General features: G+C 34.0%; 1 protein-coding gene across 1 annotated transcript; it reads left to right on the top strand.

Annotated features, from left to right (window-relative positions):
• Nucleotides 1-1,744: 1,744 nt before the first annotated feature.
• On the top strand, nt 1,745-14,606 carry LOC149782270 (MDS1 and EVI1 complex locus protein EVI1-B-like). Its single transcript, XM_089934858.1, has 5 exons — nt 1,745-1,936; nt 7,041-7,110; nt 10,243-10,381; nt 11,481-11,592; nt 11,947-14,606. The coding sequence occupies exons 2-5, from the start codon at nt 7,041-7,043 to the stop codon at nt 14,047-14,049; spliced, it is 2,424 nt and encodes an 807-aa protein (XP_089790984.1). The 5' UTR covers nt 1,745-1,936; the 3' UTR covers nt 14,050-14,606.
• The last annotated feature ends 902 nt before the right edge of the window (nt 14,607-15,508 follow it).

The raw sequence follows: 15,508 nt of genomic DNA on the forward strand, positions 1-15,508 counted from the left end.
GATAGTTGTCGTGGTAAATTTCAAATACATGTAAACACATTAAAGCTTTTTCTTTGCATCGACTGTAGAAAAGGGTCATGTTGTGTCATTAATCAAAGTTAAAAAGAAAGGACTCTTTTTTAAATGCATACAATAGTCCATAAGTTAAGTACGGAAGGAATGAAGGAAAAATAAATATGCAAAAAAGGAAGTAGGCATATACGCGTATATTTATGTATGTGCACACTTATATAACAATAGGCATGCACGCACACATACAATGCATACATACATGGCAGTAACAGTATTTATAATTGGGTATAGAGAAAGAAAGAAATCATGTTTACATCTCAATACAGTATTGTTAAGATTGTATACTTATTTGACATTTTCCGTTGCAAAGCAAATTCTTGCCTTGGTTTTAGTCGAGACAACTCTTACGTCATGGTTTCTTGACTGAGTAGACTAATTTGGTCGAATAATTAAGCTCCTCTTTCTCTGATGCAATACGATGATCACACGAACATCCAAATGAGTAAGGAAGCCACAACATATTCATCGCAGTTTGTCCCTAATTCGATACAGTGATTTCCACCTTGATGATCACTTGAAACTCGTAAATTATATTGTTACCGAAATCAATGCTTTTTCTTCAAAAGAATGAACTAAATCATTTTCAATTTTCAAAAGAATGAATTAGATCATTTTCAATTTTCAAAGGAATGAATTAGAACATTTTAAATTTTCAAAAGAATGAATTAAATCATTTTCAATTTTCCAAAGAATGAATTAAATCATTTTAAATTTTCAAAAGAATGAATTAAATAATTTTAATTTTCCAAAGTAAATAATTGTCTGCTGTTTATTGTCAAACCTATGTACATTTGAACCTGATCGTATTTCTGATATAGTTACGTATTTACCTTAAATTGATTCATTCGAACTTATTAAGTTGTATATGTTCATATCTTTTATATCAAAATTGCTTATTTCTTGTTTGTTTGAATCCGTTATACTTATGGAGCGATATATTACATATATTTCTACTTTAGTGTCTTTCACCTGCCTACTTATTTTTTAAAATATACTTAAATTAAATGTTATATATAGATTTATTTCCACAGTTGTGGCGGCTTTCTTTTGCTGTCCGTTTATAATTTGATGATCTGTGTGTTCCAATTGCTACTTGATTTGTGCATTTGACAGTGAAGATGTTAAATTGTCACGGACAGAAGGTAAATGCACAAAATTATTCGAGTCCAATCTGAACTTGTATGATGTCTACACTGAAGGAAATAATGTATAGCGCTGACCGTATTAAATTTAAAAAATACATGAAAACTCACACTATCAACCAAAAAGATGAGAAATCACACAATCCCGCTGTGTTCTTAACTGGTTACAATCAAATTATACACAAAGTCGCTCCGTACATTAATGTAGTTTATTTTCCCTTGATCACTAACTACATTTTCTTTTACAGTTGAAATCAGGAGTACATGCCAATCTCCTTTTACTATAGGCTGGGTCCCCACAAAGGTTAAGGCTTTTACTGGATGATGCTCCATCTATTAGCGAGCCATTGGCTGTTTCTGGCATGGAGGCGGGGCGATAGTGACTCTTCAGCCAATAATTTGATGAACCGAAGCGTATCCCTCTTCACTACGCATTCCATTTTGTGTCAAATTAAATTATACTAGGTTTACCTTGTATTTTCAAATCCATTGTCATCTGACTGGGTGTCGGTTACACTAGCGTCGTAACGCAGATGTATGTGTGGTATATTGCCGAAGTGGCTTATCAGTAGTGCATTTAGAAGGACTGTAGAGACAGTTAATATATACCGTCATTTTCTCTTATTGCCCTTCACAAGGATATCTACCTATCGTATCTGAGACGGGATCTTTAGTACCGTATGGAAAATTGATATCTACATTTTTGAGATTTGTAATCACGGGTATGTTGCATTTCAATTCACTATTTCTACTACTACTACTACTACTGCTACTGCTACTACTACTATTACTAATACTACTACTACTGCGTTGGAAGTTAATGCTATCTTTCTATTTTCCTCTCCAGAACGGGGGTTAGGTTCAACATAATTCTCTTGTCTTAATGATGCTATTTTTATGCTGAAAATGAATGGACTGTATAAATACATATACAATAACGCTATGAAAGTTAGAGTTCAATTTCTTCTTAAACATTTATCAAACTTCAACCGATAAAAAGTTGTATATGCCTACAAATTATTGATGTCAATCCAGCCTGTATTTGAAATTGCTGATAAGTATCATTTGTTTACAGCAGTTTAGTAATGGTAATTTGATCACAGACAAAAAGGTGATAAAATCTCCATTCGTTGAAACAAATTTAACACACATTCCCAAAGAATACAACAATATATAGAAAAAGATACTACTAAAGGTGCACACAGTCACATGTAAAAATTTTATATATTTATATCTCGCCCTATAAACAATGACGTACATGGTATAACAATGGTATCATATTGTTTATTTACAGAAATACTTTGAAAGTAAAAACATTATCTCACATGCACCTATTCACGCGCACGTACACACACGGATATATTTATTTATTTATTTATTTATTTATTTATTTATTTATTTATTTATATAAAGAATGACTTAATTATTCGATAAATTAATTTAAGCAATCAGTAAATCATTACGTAAGAGTTTTCTCGACTAAAACCAAGGTATGTATATATTAGGTTTGCTCTTGCTACAGGGTTTGCAAATAATTCTTGACGGCTGTAATTTCGGATTAAGTAAACAGTGAGGAACTCATCTTGTAAAACTTCCGTAGCAAGACTGTAACCTGCATTACAGATGGAATAATATACGATTACATATCTAGTATAGTCATGTTAGAGTCATACTCGAGGGTATCTAAGATTTTATTTTTATTTTGTAGGAAAGATAGATAAGAGTGAAACGTAAGATGCTTATTTTCTTCACATAAACGTGGCCAAATGTATGTATGTATGTATGTATGTATGTATGTATGTATGTATGTATGTATGTATGTATGTATGTATGTTATTATTATTTTCGAATTATGAAAGAATAAATGAACCAATACAATGAATTGTCAGTCACAGTGAACTCTAAATTTGAATTTTAATCTGTAGCTTTAAAGGTGATGACATCTAGCTTGAGGAAATATGTAATAAGATAATTTGGTTGTAAAATTAAAGTTTGTTCACGTACGTTTTTATTGACGTAGCTTGATCGTGTGATTCTAAAACATTGCTATTCTTCTTTTAACAAATGGTAAGAATAATAGCTTTCCTCCTAGAATTATTTGAAAGACATTTATTAAAAAGATTTAATTGATAGTGGTATTGACTTGTCAATTTAAACCCATCTACCCTTACTTGAAACAATATTTCTCACCAAAAAAATCATTTTACCGATAATAATTTCTCACGTGAGCTCTGTTTTCTTGGGTTTTTTATTGCAAGAATATTGATGAAAATTACAATAAGACTGAAATTAAACATTGATTTATCGACCGATTCAAGCAATGAAGTAAAAGCGTTAACTCTTATCGACAATAATTTAAGTTTATCATAAGTAGATCGGGAAAAATTGCTATAGAAACAGAGTGGCTTCGTCAATGGGACTTTTTAAAAGTTCCGTTTTGTTTCAAATAGACCACACCGTATGCCATATTTATAATAACAGATGAATATGATAGCCTCTTCAGTGCTATCAACCATTGGTCACAATTTCTTGAAGACGCATTAGGCAGTCAGTAAAAGATTTTTTTTTCTTCAAAAAGGAAGCAGGGAAGGGATATAAATGCAGAATTCAGTAAATACAAACTCCCACCAACAACAACCAAACCTAACTCCAATAAATAAAAGTCCAATAAAAAATAAGAAATACAATAAAAACATAAAAATAAACATAAAATACAATACATAATGATAGTATATTTAAAAGAATAACTTATTAAAAAGTGTTAAATGGGATTGCAATTGAATCAAAATTCAAAATGAAAACAGCAGATAATACATCAAGTCTGTATTGAGGTAATGCATGCCATTAAAGCCTAAATTAAGTCAATACCATCTGATTAATTAATTAAATTAATAGTAAATCAAGAATGCCATTATTTCGGGAAACTAAGTTGCAAGTCACTGTATTATGTTACTTATAAAAAATAAATGCAAAATGCAAGTTGTTAATATTGTGCCGGAACGGTGTTCATACAAGTTACATTAAAATAGGCCAATTCGTGTTGTGAATTATGTATGTCACGATCTATTCGAATGGGAGAAAATGGGAAATCAAGCGACATCAACAAAACATTATTCTTAATCATCCTAAAGATATATCTTTATTTACAAAAATGGCTTTTATCTAATTTAATCTGACTGTACACACCTACTGGAACGAAAAAGAACGAGCCCTGTCCATTACAAGAGAAAAAAAAATGAATAAGATCAGGCACTAAACGTCGATAGAAATTTCAGACGAATCATATAGGGTACTCTGAACAAGATGCAAGGAGTTTCCTCCAGATTGTGTCATGGGTCACTGGAATTAAAAAATAAAAATAAAAAAGAACTAAAAGAAGTGTTGACGAAAAGAGATTGGATCCTAATAAAATAGCTAACTAGGCAGATGAAACAAATTAAACGTTGAGGGCAGAAGATCATCTTTTTTATGTCTAGAAATTAAAACTTTAATTAATTTCGAATGTCGTTTTGTTGAGGGTCTGTTTTCGATGTCAGTTTCAGTCTTAAAAACGATTGATAGTGCGATGTCAGTTTCAGTCTAATGAAGATCGATAGTGAGTAAAGTGTACATAATCAAATATTCTTTAGCGTACGTTCCCTTTGTGATAAGGATCCATCAAATGGATCACTGTAGTAAGTACCAGGATGCGATGTCAGATATATCATCAATAAATGCGGGTAGCAAGAAGAAAAGATAGGACTTGAGAAAATTGAATGAGAACCTATTAAACTGGTCACAAGCAATCGAGTTCTCACAATGACTCGGCATACTGTGCTATCCTAGTGTAGATAGGAGACGACATCTTACAGCCATATAATTCTTTCCCATATTGATTTAGATGCATTTTTACTGTTGTCTGGGGAAGTGTAAATGGTGTTACGGAATCAATCAGCGATATCTGAGTCACTTTTGCATAGTACGATTAATAGGTCTGGAATGTGTTTGGGAGGATACAGAAGTTTTGCTTGAATGATCTTTTTTCAAAGACTTGTTTGATGCTTTTTCGTATGGTGACAACGCACTTTTCACTCGTAATCGTAAAGTCATGGGTTTCTAATACTCGAAATCATGACAGAAACTATCACCATGACAATGACAATCGAGCCGGTACAATGATCCTTTGCAATATCGTCGCATCCGATATGAACTAAATGTAGGTATAATCTTATAAGCCATGACATTGGAATAGTATTTCTTTGTACGTACAATTAATTATACGGCATTGCAACAATATCAGAGCGTTATGGACAAAATACATTTACAATATTTCGTCTCATGAAGTGATACAAGTTTGTTACTGTTAACTAGTGATGACTGTTGAATCAAGCATAAAAATAGAAAAGCTCGTTTAATTATAAATATCCTAAAATCGATTAAAAATAATTCAAGTTCCTCTGAATACATATAATTAGGTGATATCTAATTATTTAAATGAGGAATGACCAAGCACAGAATTAAGACATAATAAAAGTTATACTTGAATGTAAATTATACCAGAACAATGAACAAGCTGTGTTCACTGTTAAATAAAAGTACCAAATTCAAACCCCTTTTTACAAAAAAAATAATAATAAACCCATAACAACAAAACGCAAGTAAAATCACACAAATTGAGGTACAAACCCAAATTACCAATTAAGCCTGTACCTAGCGTATCACCTGGACGGCAATGTATTCAGATTTTTAAATTTTGAAGAAAAAAGGTAAAATATTCATATAAATTAAATTTGTAAAAGATTCATGTAAAAGCCGTGAAATATAATACAATTAAAATGATTAATTGACTTGTATGTCAGTTGCATGATCGTCGCAAAGGTGGTTTGAATGACAGCTGCACGGGCAGAAGCGAAGCTCCCGGAGATATGGGGTACAGACGCTTCAGGGGGGCATGTCCCACAAGTCCACAGAACATGTCACAACTAACAGAGATACCCCGGGTGGGTATCTGGCATGGGGATCCCTATCAAATGTCGGGTTGAATGGGTGCAAATAGGGTCCACGTCAGAACATTGTAAGTTGATATGTTATTGTTTACATATGACTTCACACAATGGGACACTCATAAGTTCAAAGGCAGCTCGAGTATTCATGCCATCCTGGGACGCAATGTACAATGAAGGATTTCCCCATTTTGGAAGCTAATGTTGCATATAGTTTTGTGGTATGGTGATAGTACGGCATCATCGAGAGAGCACTGAATATTGTGTCCGCTCGCACGCTTTTCCTCACCAACTAATTAGGGGAGGGGCCTGCCTTTGTTAGTCATACCTGTCAAAAGTATAAATTACAATATCTTAAATGGGAAGCCGACATTTCTTTCAAGTGATTCTGAGCAAGCGGGCAGTAGATTCTGGAGTCCAAATTTGACAAACAGAATTTAGTAATATATGCTTGAAGAACAAGTTTGCTCGAATGTTGAGCTTGTGAGAAAATTCTTCAACATAGTGTGTATATTGTAAAATTCACGGGGTAACTTATTTTTCACAAAGAATCAAGATATTCAGTTATGCCGAGGGATTACAGTATAATATAAGAAGACAGAAACAATCTGAGAAAGATAATAAAAGTGTAAGTTTGATGTTATAGAATTCGCAGGAAGAAAAAAAAAAACGCTTTTGTTGAAAAGTAGTTGTTCTCAAGGCTGAGTAACGAATTTATATTTCGTTTCAATCACGCTTTAAAATGATATATTCCATACCAATATATGATTTTATTTAATTTAAATTAAATTTTTAGAGTATTTATTGCTTAATGAGAAATATTTATTTTCGATCTTTTCTGTAGATGAAAATGCTGTTGATTAAAGAAGACGTTTGCAGTGACGAAAACGAGAAACCTACATCAATTCAAAATGGTAAGTAATTTTGTAATATTTAATTCTCAGTAACCCTCTCGTATAGGGTTTATATCCTCAGAATATTACTCAATATTTGGAGAAGAAACAAAAATCATTTTGTCTGCTCTCAAGGATTCTTTTGAATAAAATAGATGTTTTCTTTATCACATGATATAATATTTTTAATGGAAATGCCTACTTTAGTGTTTTCATATAATCATAAGTGCTTGATGAAAACTCTTTTAAAACTTTACATTTTGCAATAGTTATACTTTATTCGGTAAGTCAATTAAAATCGATAGAGATCAAACGATAGCATATTTTCTTTGCTAGGTGTTTTCATGACAAATTATTAATATATATATATATATATATATATATATATATATATATATATATATATATATATATATATATATATATATATATATATATATATATATATATATACAACCTCCATGTAACTGGCACATTCTTTTCTCATGTTACAAGTTAATTATTTTCATGTTGGTTATGTCCGGATAATTACATATCAGCAACATTCGTTTTAGTACACTATTTCATCAACTGTAAATGAGTAAAATTGAGGTTATCATAATGGATCCTCGTTGTAACACCCCCTTTTTAGTACTTCGTCTGATTTTAATAATAATCCTTTCTGTGTATTCATTTTTGTTGTCTTAACCTTATCTGAGATATTACCTTTTATGCCGTTTATCGCAATTAATTTATACTTATATTCGCGTTTTATGTTGAAAATCAAATTTCGAAGTAATGTCCAATTTCTTTAGGACCTATATAACGTTTGTAGTTGGTGAAAAAGTAAATGTTCTCCTGAAATCACTAATCAAAGTAAAGCTAGAAAATGTCTAACTAAACAGTACAAAACATGTTTAATGGAAACAAATGACTCAGCTGTCATAAAATGTTTAATGGAAACAAATGACTCAGCTGTCATAACATGTTTAATGGAAACAAATGACTCAGCTGTCATAAAATGTTGAAGATGACAAAAATGTTTTCATGTGTCAAGGAAAATTACCCTCTATTACCCCAAACCTTTCTTACATAGTGATAACCCTTTTAATGTACATCTCTCATCTCGATCTCTCTTATTAATTCGTCAACCCTATAGAACTATATTTTTAAACAAACTCAGATACACCGAGATTATATACGAACCATACGGCTGACAGCATTGTGAGCATAACTTCTTTTTTGGCAAGATTAGATTTACGACTGAAACAGTTTTCACTAGAATGTCACTGCTCTGATACAGATGAAAGATAAAACCTATATATGACTATAGCGCTTACACTGCTTCAAACTTTATTTTGCCTTATTTACAATCGAAATACAATTATCTACCAAAGTCACGCTACTGGGGGAAGTCAGTGCGGGACAAAATGTTTTACGGTCCAATACAATAGAAATGTTCCGAATCACCCCCTAGTCCAAATCTAACCTTTGTATAGCGACTATTGAATAGGACAAGATAAAAGGAGCTTACTTTGGGGACAATATTCAAGTACTTCTTAACCTCAACTCACGGGACCTGAGATATTCAGGGACTGTTTGATTAGCATTAAGTTTTCAATTAACGCTGAGAATGTATGGACATTCAGTAGCTATATAGGGAAATCCTATATGGCTTTCTTATATGTTGAAGAGTGACATATGAGGAGTAGGAAGTGAAATAAAGAGATTATTAATTACAAGAGATAAATTTTAATGGAAATGTGTTTGTCAGCTCATTTTTACTCACTTAATTTATTGATTTTTCAAATGATGTCTGAATATAGAATGAAATAGTTTACAGCAAGCACAGGGCAGTGCTTAATAATAATAATAATAATAATAATAATGACGATGTTGATGACTATGATGTTAAAGAAAGTAATAGTAATGACGATAGTAATAATAATAATAATGATAAATAATATGATCTATTATAGAAAACAACATTATTTGTGTTCAGTTTATTTATGCTAGTGTTAAATGGAGTTTCCATAATATTTAGATTGGAGTTAGGTTGATCTAATGTGTAAGGTCTTATCAGCATCTTCATCTTGCGGTTATTCATGTAACTATTAAACACAGAACTCTGGCCACAATTCTCAGCTGCACTTTAGACCAGACAAAAAACCCCTCAGACAGATGCTGTTTCTTAAGAAGACATTGTTTAGTATCTAGTTTTTTTGATGCGACACATTATTGTTTAAACAGTATTGTGTTGCACCTAATAATGAGCAGATAGCGGTAGGGGCCTGACGGCTGCTGCCGCGGAATATTACCGGGCTTGCCATTCGGAAGGCAGGTGATAAACCGACAGCGATGGTCGGGCCATTATGTAATTTCCAAGCTTTCTGCCTGTTACTCTTGCTAAATCGTCTTGACTCCTGTATGTCTTCTTCCCGTACTGTTATCTGCCGCATCATACCACGTAACATGGCATCTGCTTTGATATCAAAACACTCGAAGCGGATCCGCGGAGCATCACCTCGGTGATTCTTCTCGGCACGATATTATTATTAAAATTCCCATTCTGCAAGATTGTCACGTCCGTTATTTAACGGTAACCAAACAAAATGGAAGTTTTCAAAGCAGTCGCCAATAAAATGAATTTTAATTAGCCTAAATGAGCATGCGCTTGCCTCTCAGTAATGTAAGAGAAATAAATCCATCTGTTTCACGCACCACGGTTCTTCAGTCATTTAAGTCATCAGGGCGATACCCCTTCGCTCTAAGTTCGCTTGATTACAAAAGATTTAAATTTTTCCTGCGCTAAACATTTAGCTTTATTTTTCTTCACGTTATCAAGTGGTGATGGCAACAGCTAAAATAATATCAGCGTTGTTCTGCGCATTTGATACTGAAGATAACATATAATTAGCTTAGTAATGGGTACACATGGAACAACATATATTGCACAGGACCACGGTGAAAGGGGTGATAACAGCAGTATTCATAAGGGTTCTGTTCCATGAACTCAATCACAATTATTATAGTACACTTTGGTCACGTGAGATTTCTATGTTCTCGCAAAGTCAGTTGCATTAGGATATGCGATCAGTCTATGTCAAACCAATGTTTGTAAACTGATATATTCCAGTTTTTGTAGGTTTATATAAGGGATTTATTTGTTCTCAGGTACAATGCTTGATGAAGAGACCGAGAGAACTAGATCAATGTTGTCCTCCAAGGCACAGCAACATTTAAATCAATCAGAAGTTCAGTACCGCCAGTCTCCCAATCATTATTTCACCGATGGAAACAAAGAAAGAGATATGTGAGTTTTCAAAGCACTTTTCTTTCCTTTTAGTTCTCTTGGTATGCTCTTATAAAAGACTTGCCTTCATTTGGAAAAAGATTTTCTCACTTTCAAAATAATCGAATAGCTAATAATTTGCATGTATTTTCTAGTCATGTAATTTGGGAACAATTAGTGTTGTATTTCCTTAATTTCAACGATTATGACAGGTTTTTGCCAAACATATTTGTGAGATGAAAACCGAAAAGATGAAAAAGAGAACTATTTCGTAGCAATTAATAGACGAGAAGATAAAAGTGTAGATCCTTTTGAGGAACAAAATGGAGAATAATTTATTTTAATTTTTATGCGTACTATTGGGATCGAGTTTAAATAATGACCACAGTTATATATATATATATATATATATATATATATATATATATATATATATATATATATATATATATATATATATATATATATATATATATATATATATTCAACAAGGTTATAAAATACAGAGGCATATAATTTTCTTCATGTTGGCACAGTAGATAGTTTATGTCTGTTATAATATAGCCCAGTCGATTTAATGCTTTTAAAATAAACGTATGGCAGCACTTATGAATTGTAAGGGGAAGAAAAAGAATACATAAACTAAAGGGCGAATTTTTAGACTGCTTTCAATGGACGTGGATAAACAATTTGATTGCATCATATCAGTTTTGCAATGCTCGTGATTCGATACCTCTTTTCAAATCTTGATGGCTTTGCCTAAGTCTTTAATACACACTGACGCCTTTCATCTGCAAGATTTCCTACATCTTCAGGTGCATGCAGTTGTCTACAGAGTTCCACGAATCTATACGAAATAAATGTTGAAGCTTTTAAATAACTTTCCGAAGCTTTCCAGATATTCAAGGAAGTTATTTTGTACTGTTTTGATCAAACTATTTTCTGCGTAAATGAACGTAACAAGATTTAAAGCATTGGTCTGTTATTGTACTCTTCGTTAACTAAATTAAAATTCACGTTGACTAAATTGAAAAATGAAACCTCATAAGTAAAATTAGTCATGGGTTCAGGAACAAATGGAACGCAGGCAGTTATGCATTTAATTTTATTTTATTCACAGATGTCTCGACGATGACTCAGAAAGTAGACAAATGAATGAAGTCGAAAGGAGACTAAATGTCCAGACTTCATCGCCAGAGGGAAACTGTGCCGATGATTCTCATAACCAACAGGTAACAATTCTGTACCTATCACGTCACTAATAGACTGTATACTTACAACACTCACATATTCAGCTTTTGAGAAATTTCACATAAAATAAGTAGCTATGTTGTATCCTGTCTTTCGAAAACACGAAACACTCTTTCCAAAGTAACATTATGCTGTTTCGATATATGATGAACCAATACATTCACTGACCTAAAACAAACACCGTATATATTACACGATTAAAATCTAAATTTATGTCGTCATTCCTATATAATCATTAAAATAGATCTTGCCAAAATTGAGCTTTGTCTTATCTGAAGCGCAGAGAATAAGAAGGAACAGCTTTTAATGCGATTGCATTTTTGTTTTTATTTTAGATTGGCAGAATTGGTGATCGTCGTTTCGCCTGTGAACACTGTGACAAACTATTTACGGATCCCAGCAACCTGCAACGTCATATCCGCTCTCAGCACGTTGGCGCCAGGTCTCACGCATGCTCCGAATGTGGCAAGACTTTTGCGACATCTAGTGGTTTGAAACAGCATCAGCATATTCACAGCAGTATCAAGCCATTCCAGTGTGAGGTCTGTCTGAAGGCATACACACAATTTTCCAACCTGTGTAGACACAAACGGATGCATGCCGGATGTCGTCAGCAGATTAAATGCAGCGATTGCGGTCAGGCGTTTTCTACTATAACATCTTTGAGCAAGCACAAGCGGTTCTGTGAGGGAGCACTAAGGAATGGTCTACACGTTAGTCTTCAGGGACTATCTACAAAAGCTCAAACCATGACCCCTCCCCAGAGTGGTCCGTATAGTCCAGCTATGTACATGGGAATGTATGGCACAAGACCTGATTATGCTCTTTTTCCTTCCATGGTCCCTAGCATTCCGAATTTTCCGTTTGGAAACTCATTAGAAGCTTTAAGGTGCTTACCTGCAGAGAAAGTTCAACCATCTGTAGACATATCAAAAATTAAGCGAGAAAGCGACATTAAGTTTGCAAGGACCGAGATGGAGCTTAGACTCAATACACTTTCGGATGGGAACCGGAGCGATGGAGAGTCAGACGGCGGATCACATTGTGATGGACTAAATAATTCTGAGGAGGAAACCGAATGCCATTCATTTAGAATGAAACATATCCTGCAGAAAGAAGACAAATTCGGGACCACTCGTCTAATAAAGCCAACAGCGATCAATCCCAAAATGTCTGGCTCGTTTACATTGTCCCAACTGCGTAGTGATGCTCCCACGTATGAATGTCCATACGACTTCTCCTTAAAAAGAGAGCCCAGTGAACTAAGAAGTCATATACATGGTACTAAGTCTGACAAAACTGTATCGTCTAAAGGAGAACAACCATTAGATTTAAGCAAGACAAAAGAGGAGCTGATGTCTGAAGATTCACGAAAAACGCACGTGTTTGGGGAGGAGGATACAAGGTTAAAGAATTCTGTGACTTCGTGTATTGATGCCACAATGCCATTATTTTCCAAACAGCAGTCGCTTATTGAGCAGGAACTTCGCCTGTATGAGGAAAGAAGAAAATTCCAGCGGTATCTACTTGAGACCAGCCAGTTTCCACCTTATCCAAGATTGCCTTTTCCGACACCGACGTTTCCTTATCCGCTCAATCCATTTACCCTCTCATTCCCTACCAGAGAAGGATCTCTACCACCGTTTACCTCCTTCATGAGCGACTACCACGGTGCACCTCATATCGCGAAGATGAAGGACCGCTATACATGCAAGTTTTGTGGAAAAATCTTTCCTCGCTCGGCAAACCTGACCCGTCATCTGAGAACTCATACTGGAGAACAGCCGTACAAATGCAAATACTGTGAAAGATCATTTAGCATTTCGTCCAACCTTCAGAGACACGTTCGCAATATTCACAACAAAGAGAAGCCTTTCAAATGCCCACTCTGCGACCGTTGCTTCGGACAACAAACCAACCTTGATAGACACATCAAGAAACATGAGACAGATGGACCTAATGTGAAAGACTCTCCTCCCTATGATGAGGAAGACGACAGCATCATGACAGAATCCACGCCGAAGTATTTAAATTCTACCGAGTCATCCGATGAAGATATGGTAGAGGATGGTGATCATCCATCCAACTCAGAGGAGGACGAATACATAACTTCTGAACACCACGGAGATGAGGAAGATGACAGCATTATCACCAGGCATCAACGTATTAGTAAAAAACTATCAGCCGATCCAGACAACAACCTGCTCGATTCGGAGAGCGCTGTTTCGTCCCAGTCAGATGATGAGGTAGAGTGTGGTGGTAGTACAACTTTACGAGGAAGAGGTAGCGAAGAAGAGGAGGATGGGAAAGTAACATCACGATGCAACGGTACCTTTCTTCAGAGGCAGACCTCTCTAGAATCTTGCTCTGGTTCCAATGTTCGAATGCTGGCTGACACAACATACTTTCACGCTTCGTCTCAAGTGTTATGCTCGTAATCCATAACTTTGACGTGATTAATAGACAAGTTATCTGAGATTCGTTAATTCCAGTGCATCCACGACAATCGGAAAAAATTATAACACAAAAATATGAATCATATGTATTGGCAGTATTTATTTTTTGAATGTTACTTTGCTGTGTTCATTTGGTGTTAATTTCATTTGGTGTTAAGGGTAATGATTTGATATCGGGAAATGACATTGACATTTTTGGTTCCAACAAGTAAAGATATCTTAATTGTTTTACATGTCAATGAATTAATTTTTACTTCCAAGTCATTTCAACATTGAAACTATGCAATAGACCAGTAACATTGCTCACATCGAAACTATGCAATAGACCGGTACCATTGTTCACAACCAAACTATATTATAGCAGTGATAGTTTTCCATAAGAAAACTGTACATAGAATGGTCATATCAATAGAATCAAATTGTATTTAAAGTATGTTTCCAATGATTTATGTCATATATATGAGTGTATATATTTTTAGAGTATTTAAAACAGAAACGAAGTCTAAACTTCGTTATGCAATAAAAGAGGCCAAAACGTCTCAGCAGTATACATTATATAATGTACATTAAGTTCTTTAGTGGTGGGGTGGGGCGGGGTGGAACACTGAATAATTTTTTTACATAAAGCATTTATTGTTCTTTTTTTTATATACAGATCGTATGATTGAAATCACCACGTGCTGTTGAATAAATTGTAAATTATTTATAGACTATCCATTTTGAATAACGGGTTTTTCTATATATTTATAATGTGAATATTTTGTGCTTCTACAATCACTGCCTCTTCTTTTTTTATGTTGTTAAATTTGTACACACATTAATTTGTACACACCTTAATTTGTACACGCCTTAATTCATACACACGTTAATTTCCTGTTTCTTTTATTCCGTTAAAGGTGTTCTTCATTAAAACGTAATGTCAAGAAAAACACCAATTAATTAACATTGATTATTTATTGCTTTCTAATTTTTTATTTTCTTTTGATGTCAATTACATTTTGAAAGATTTCTTTTGATTTTTATAAAAGTACTCTATTTAGTCAAATATGTTGCTGCATTAGACCCGTGAATTTTCGAAAATAAAAACTCGTTTATAGACAGGTGCTTACTTAGGTGCATTTCATTATGCTGATTGCATCCAAGACTGTCATACATTATGCTGATTGCATCCAAGACTGTCATACATTATGCTGATTGCATCCAAGACTGTCATACATTATGATGATTGCATCCAAGACAGTCATAAATTTCATTATGCTGATTGCATCCAAGACTGTCATACATTATGCTGCTTGAATCCAAGACTGTCATACATTATGCTGATTGAATCCATTACAGTCAAACGTTATGCTGATTGAATCCAAGACTATCATACATTATGCTGCTTGAATCCAAGACTGTCATACATTATGCTGATTGAATCCATGACAGTCATACGCTA

The sequence above is a fragment of the Sinohyriopsis cumingii genome, chromosome 15 (assembly GCF_028554795.1).
Source record: "Sinohyriopsis cumingii isolate HCF-2022 chromosome 15, ASM2855479v2, whole genome shotgun sequence".
In the NCBI taxonomy this organism is placed as follows: domain Eukaryota; kingdom Metazoa; phylum Mollusca; class Bivalvia; order Unionida; family Unionidae; genus Sinohyriopsis; species Sinohyriopsis cumingii.

Bases quoted from the DNA above. Each gene is read 5' to 3' on its own strand.
- LOC149782270 (XM_089934858.1), top strand. From the start codon at position 7,041: ATGAAAATGCTGTTGATTAAAGAAGACGTTTGCAGTGACGAAAACGAG. The intron at 10,382-11,480 runs GTGAGTTTTCAA...TTTTATTCACAG, and splicing joins GGAAACAAAGAAAGAGATAT to ATGTCTCGACGATGACTCAG. The intron at 11,593-11,946 runs GTAACAATTCTG...TTTTTATTTTAG, and splicing joins ATGATTCTCATAACCAACAG to ATTGGCAGAATTGGTGATCG.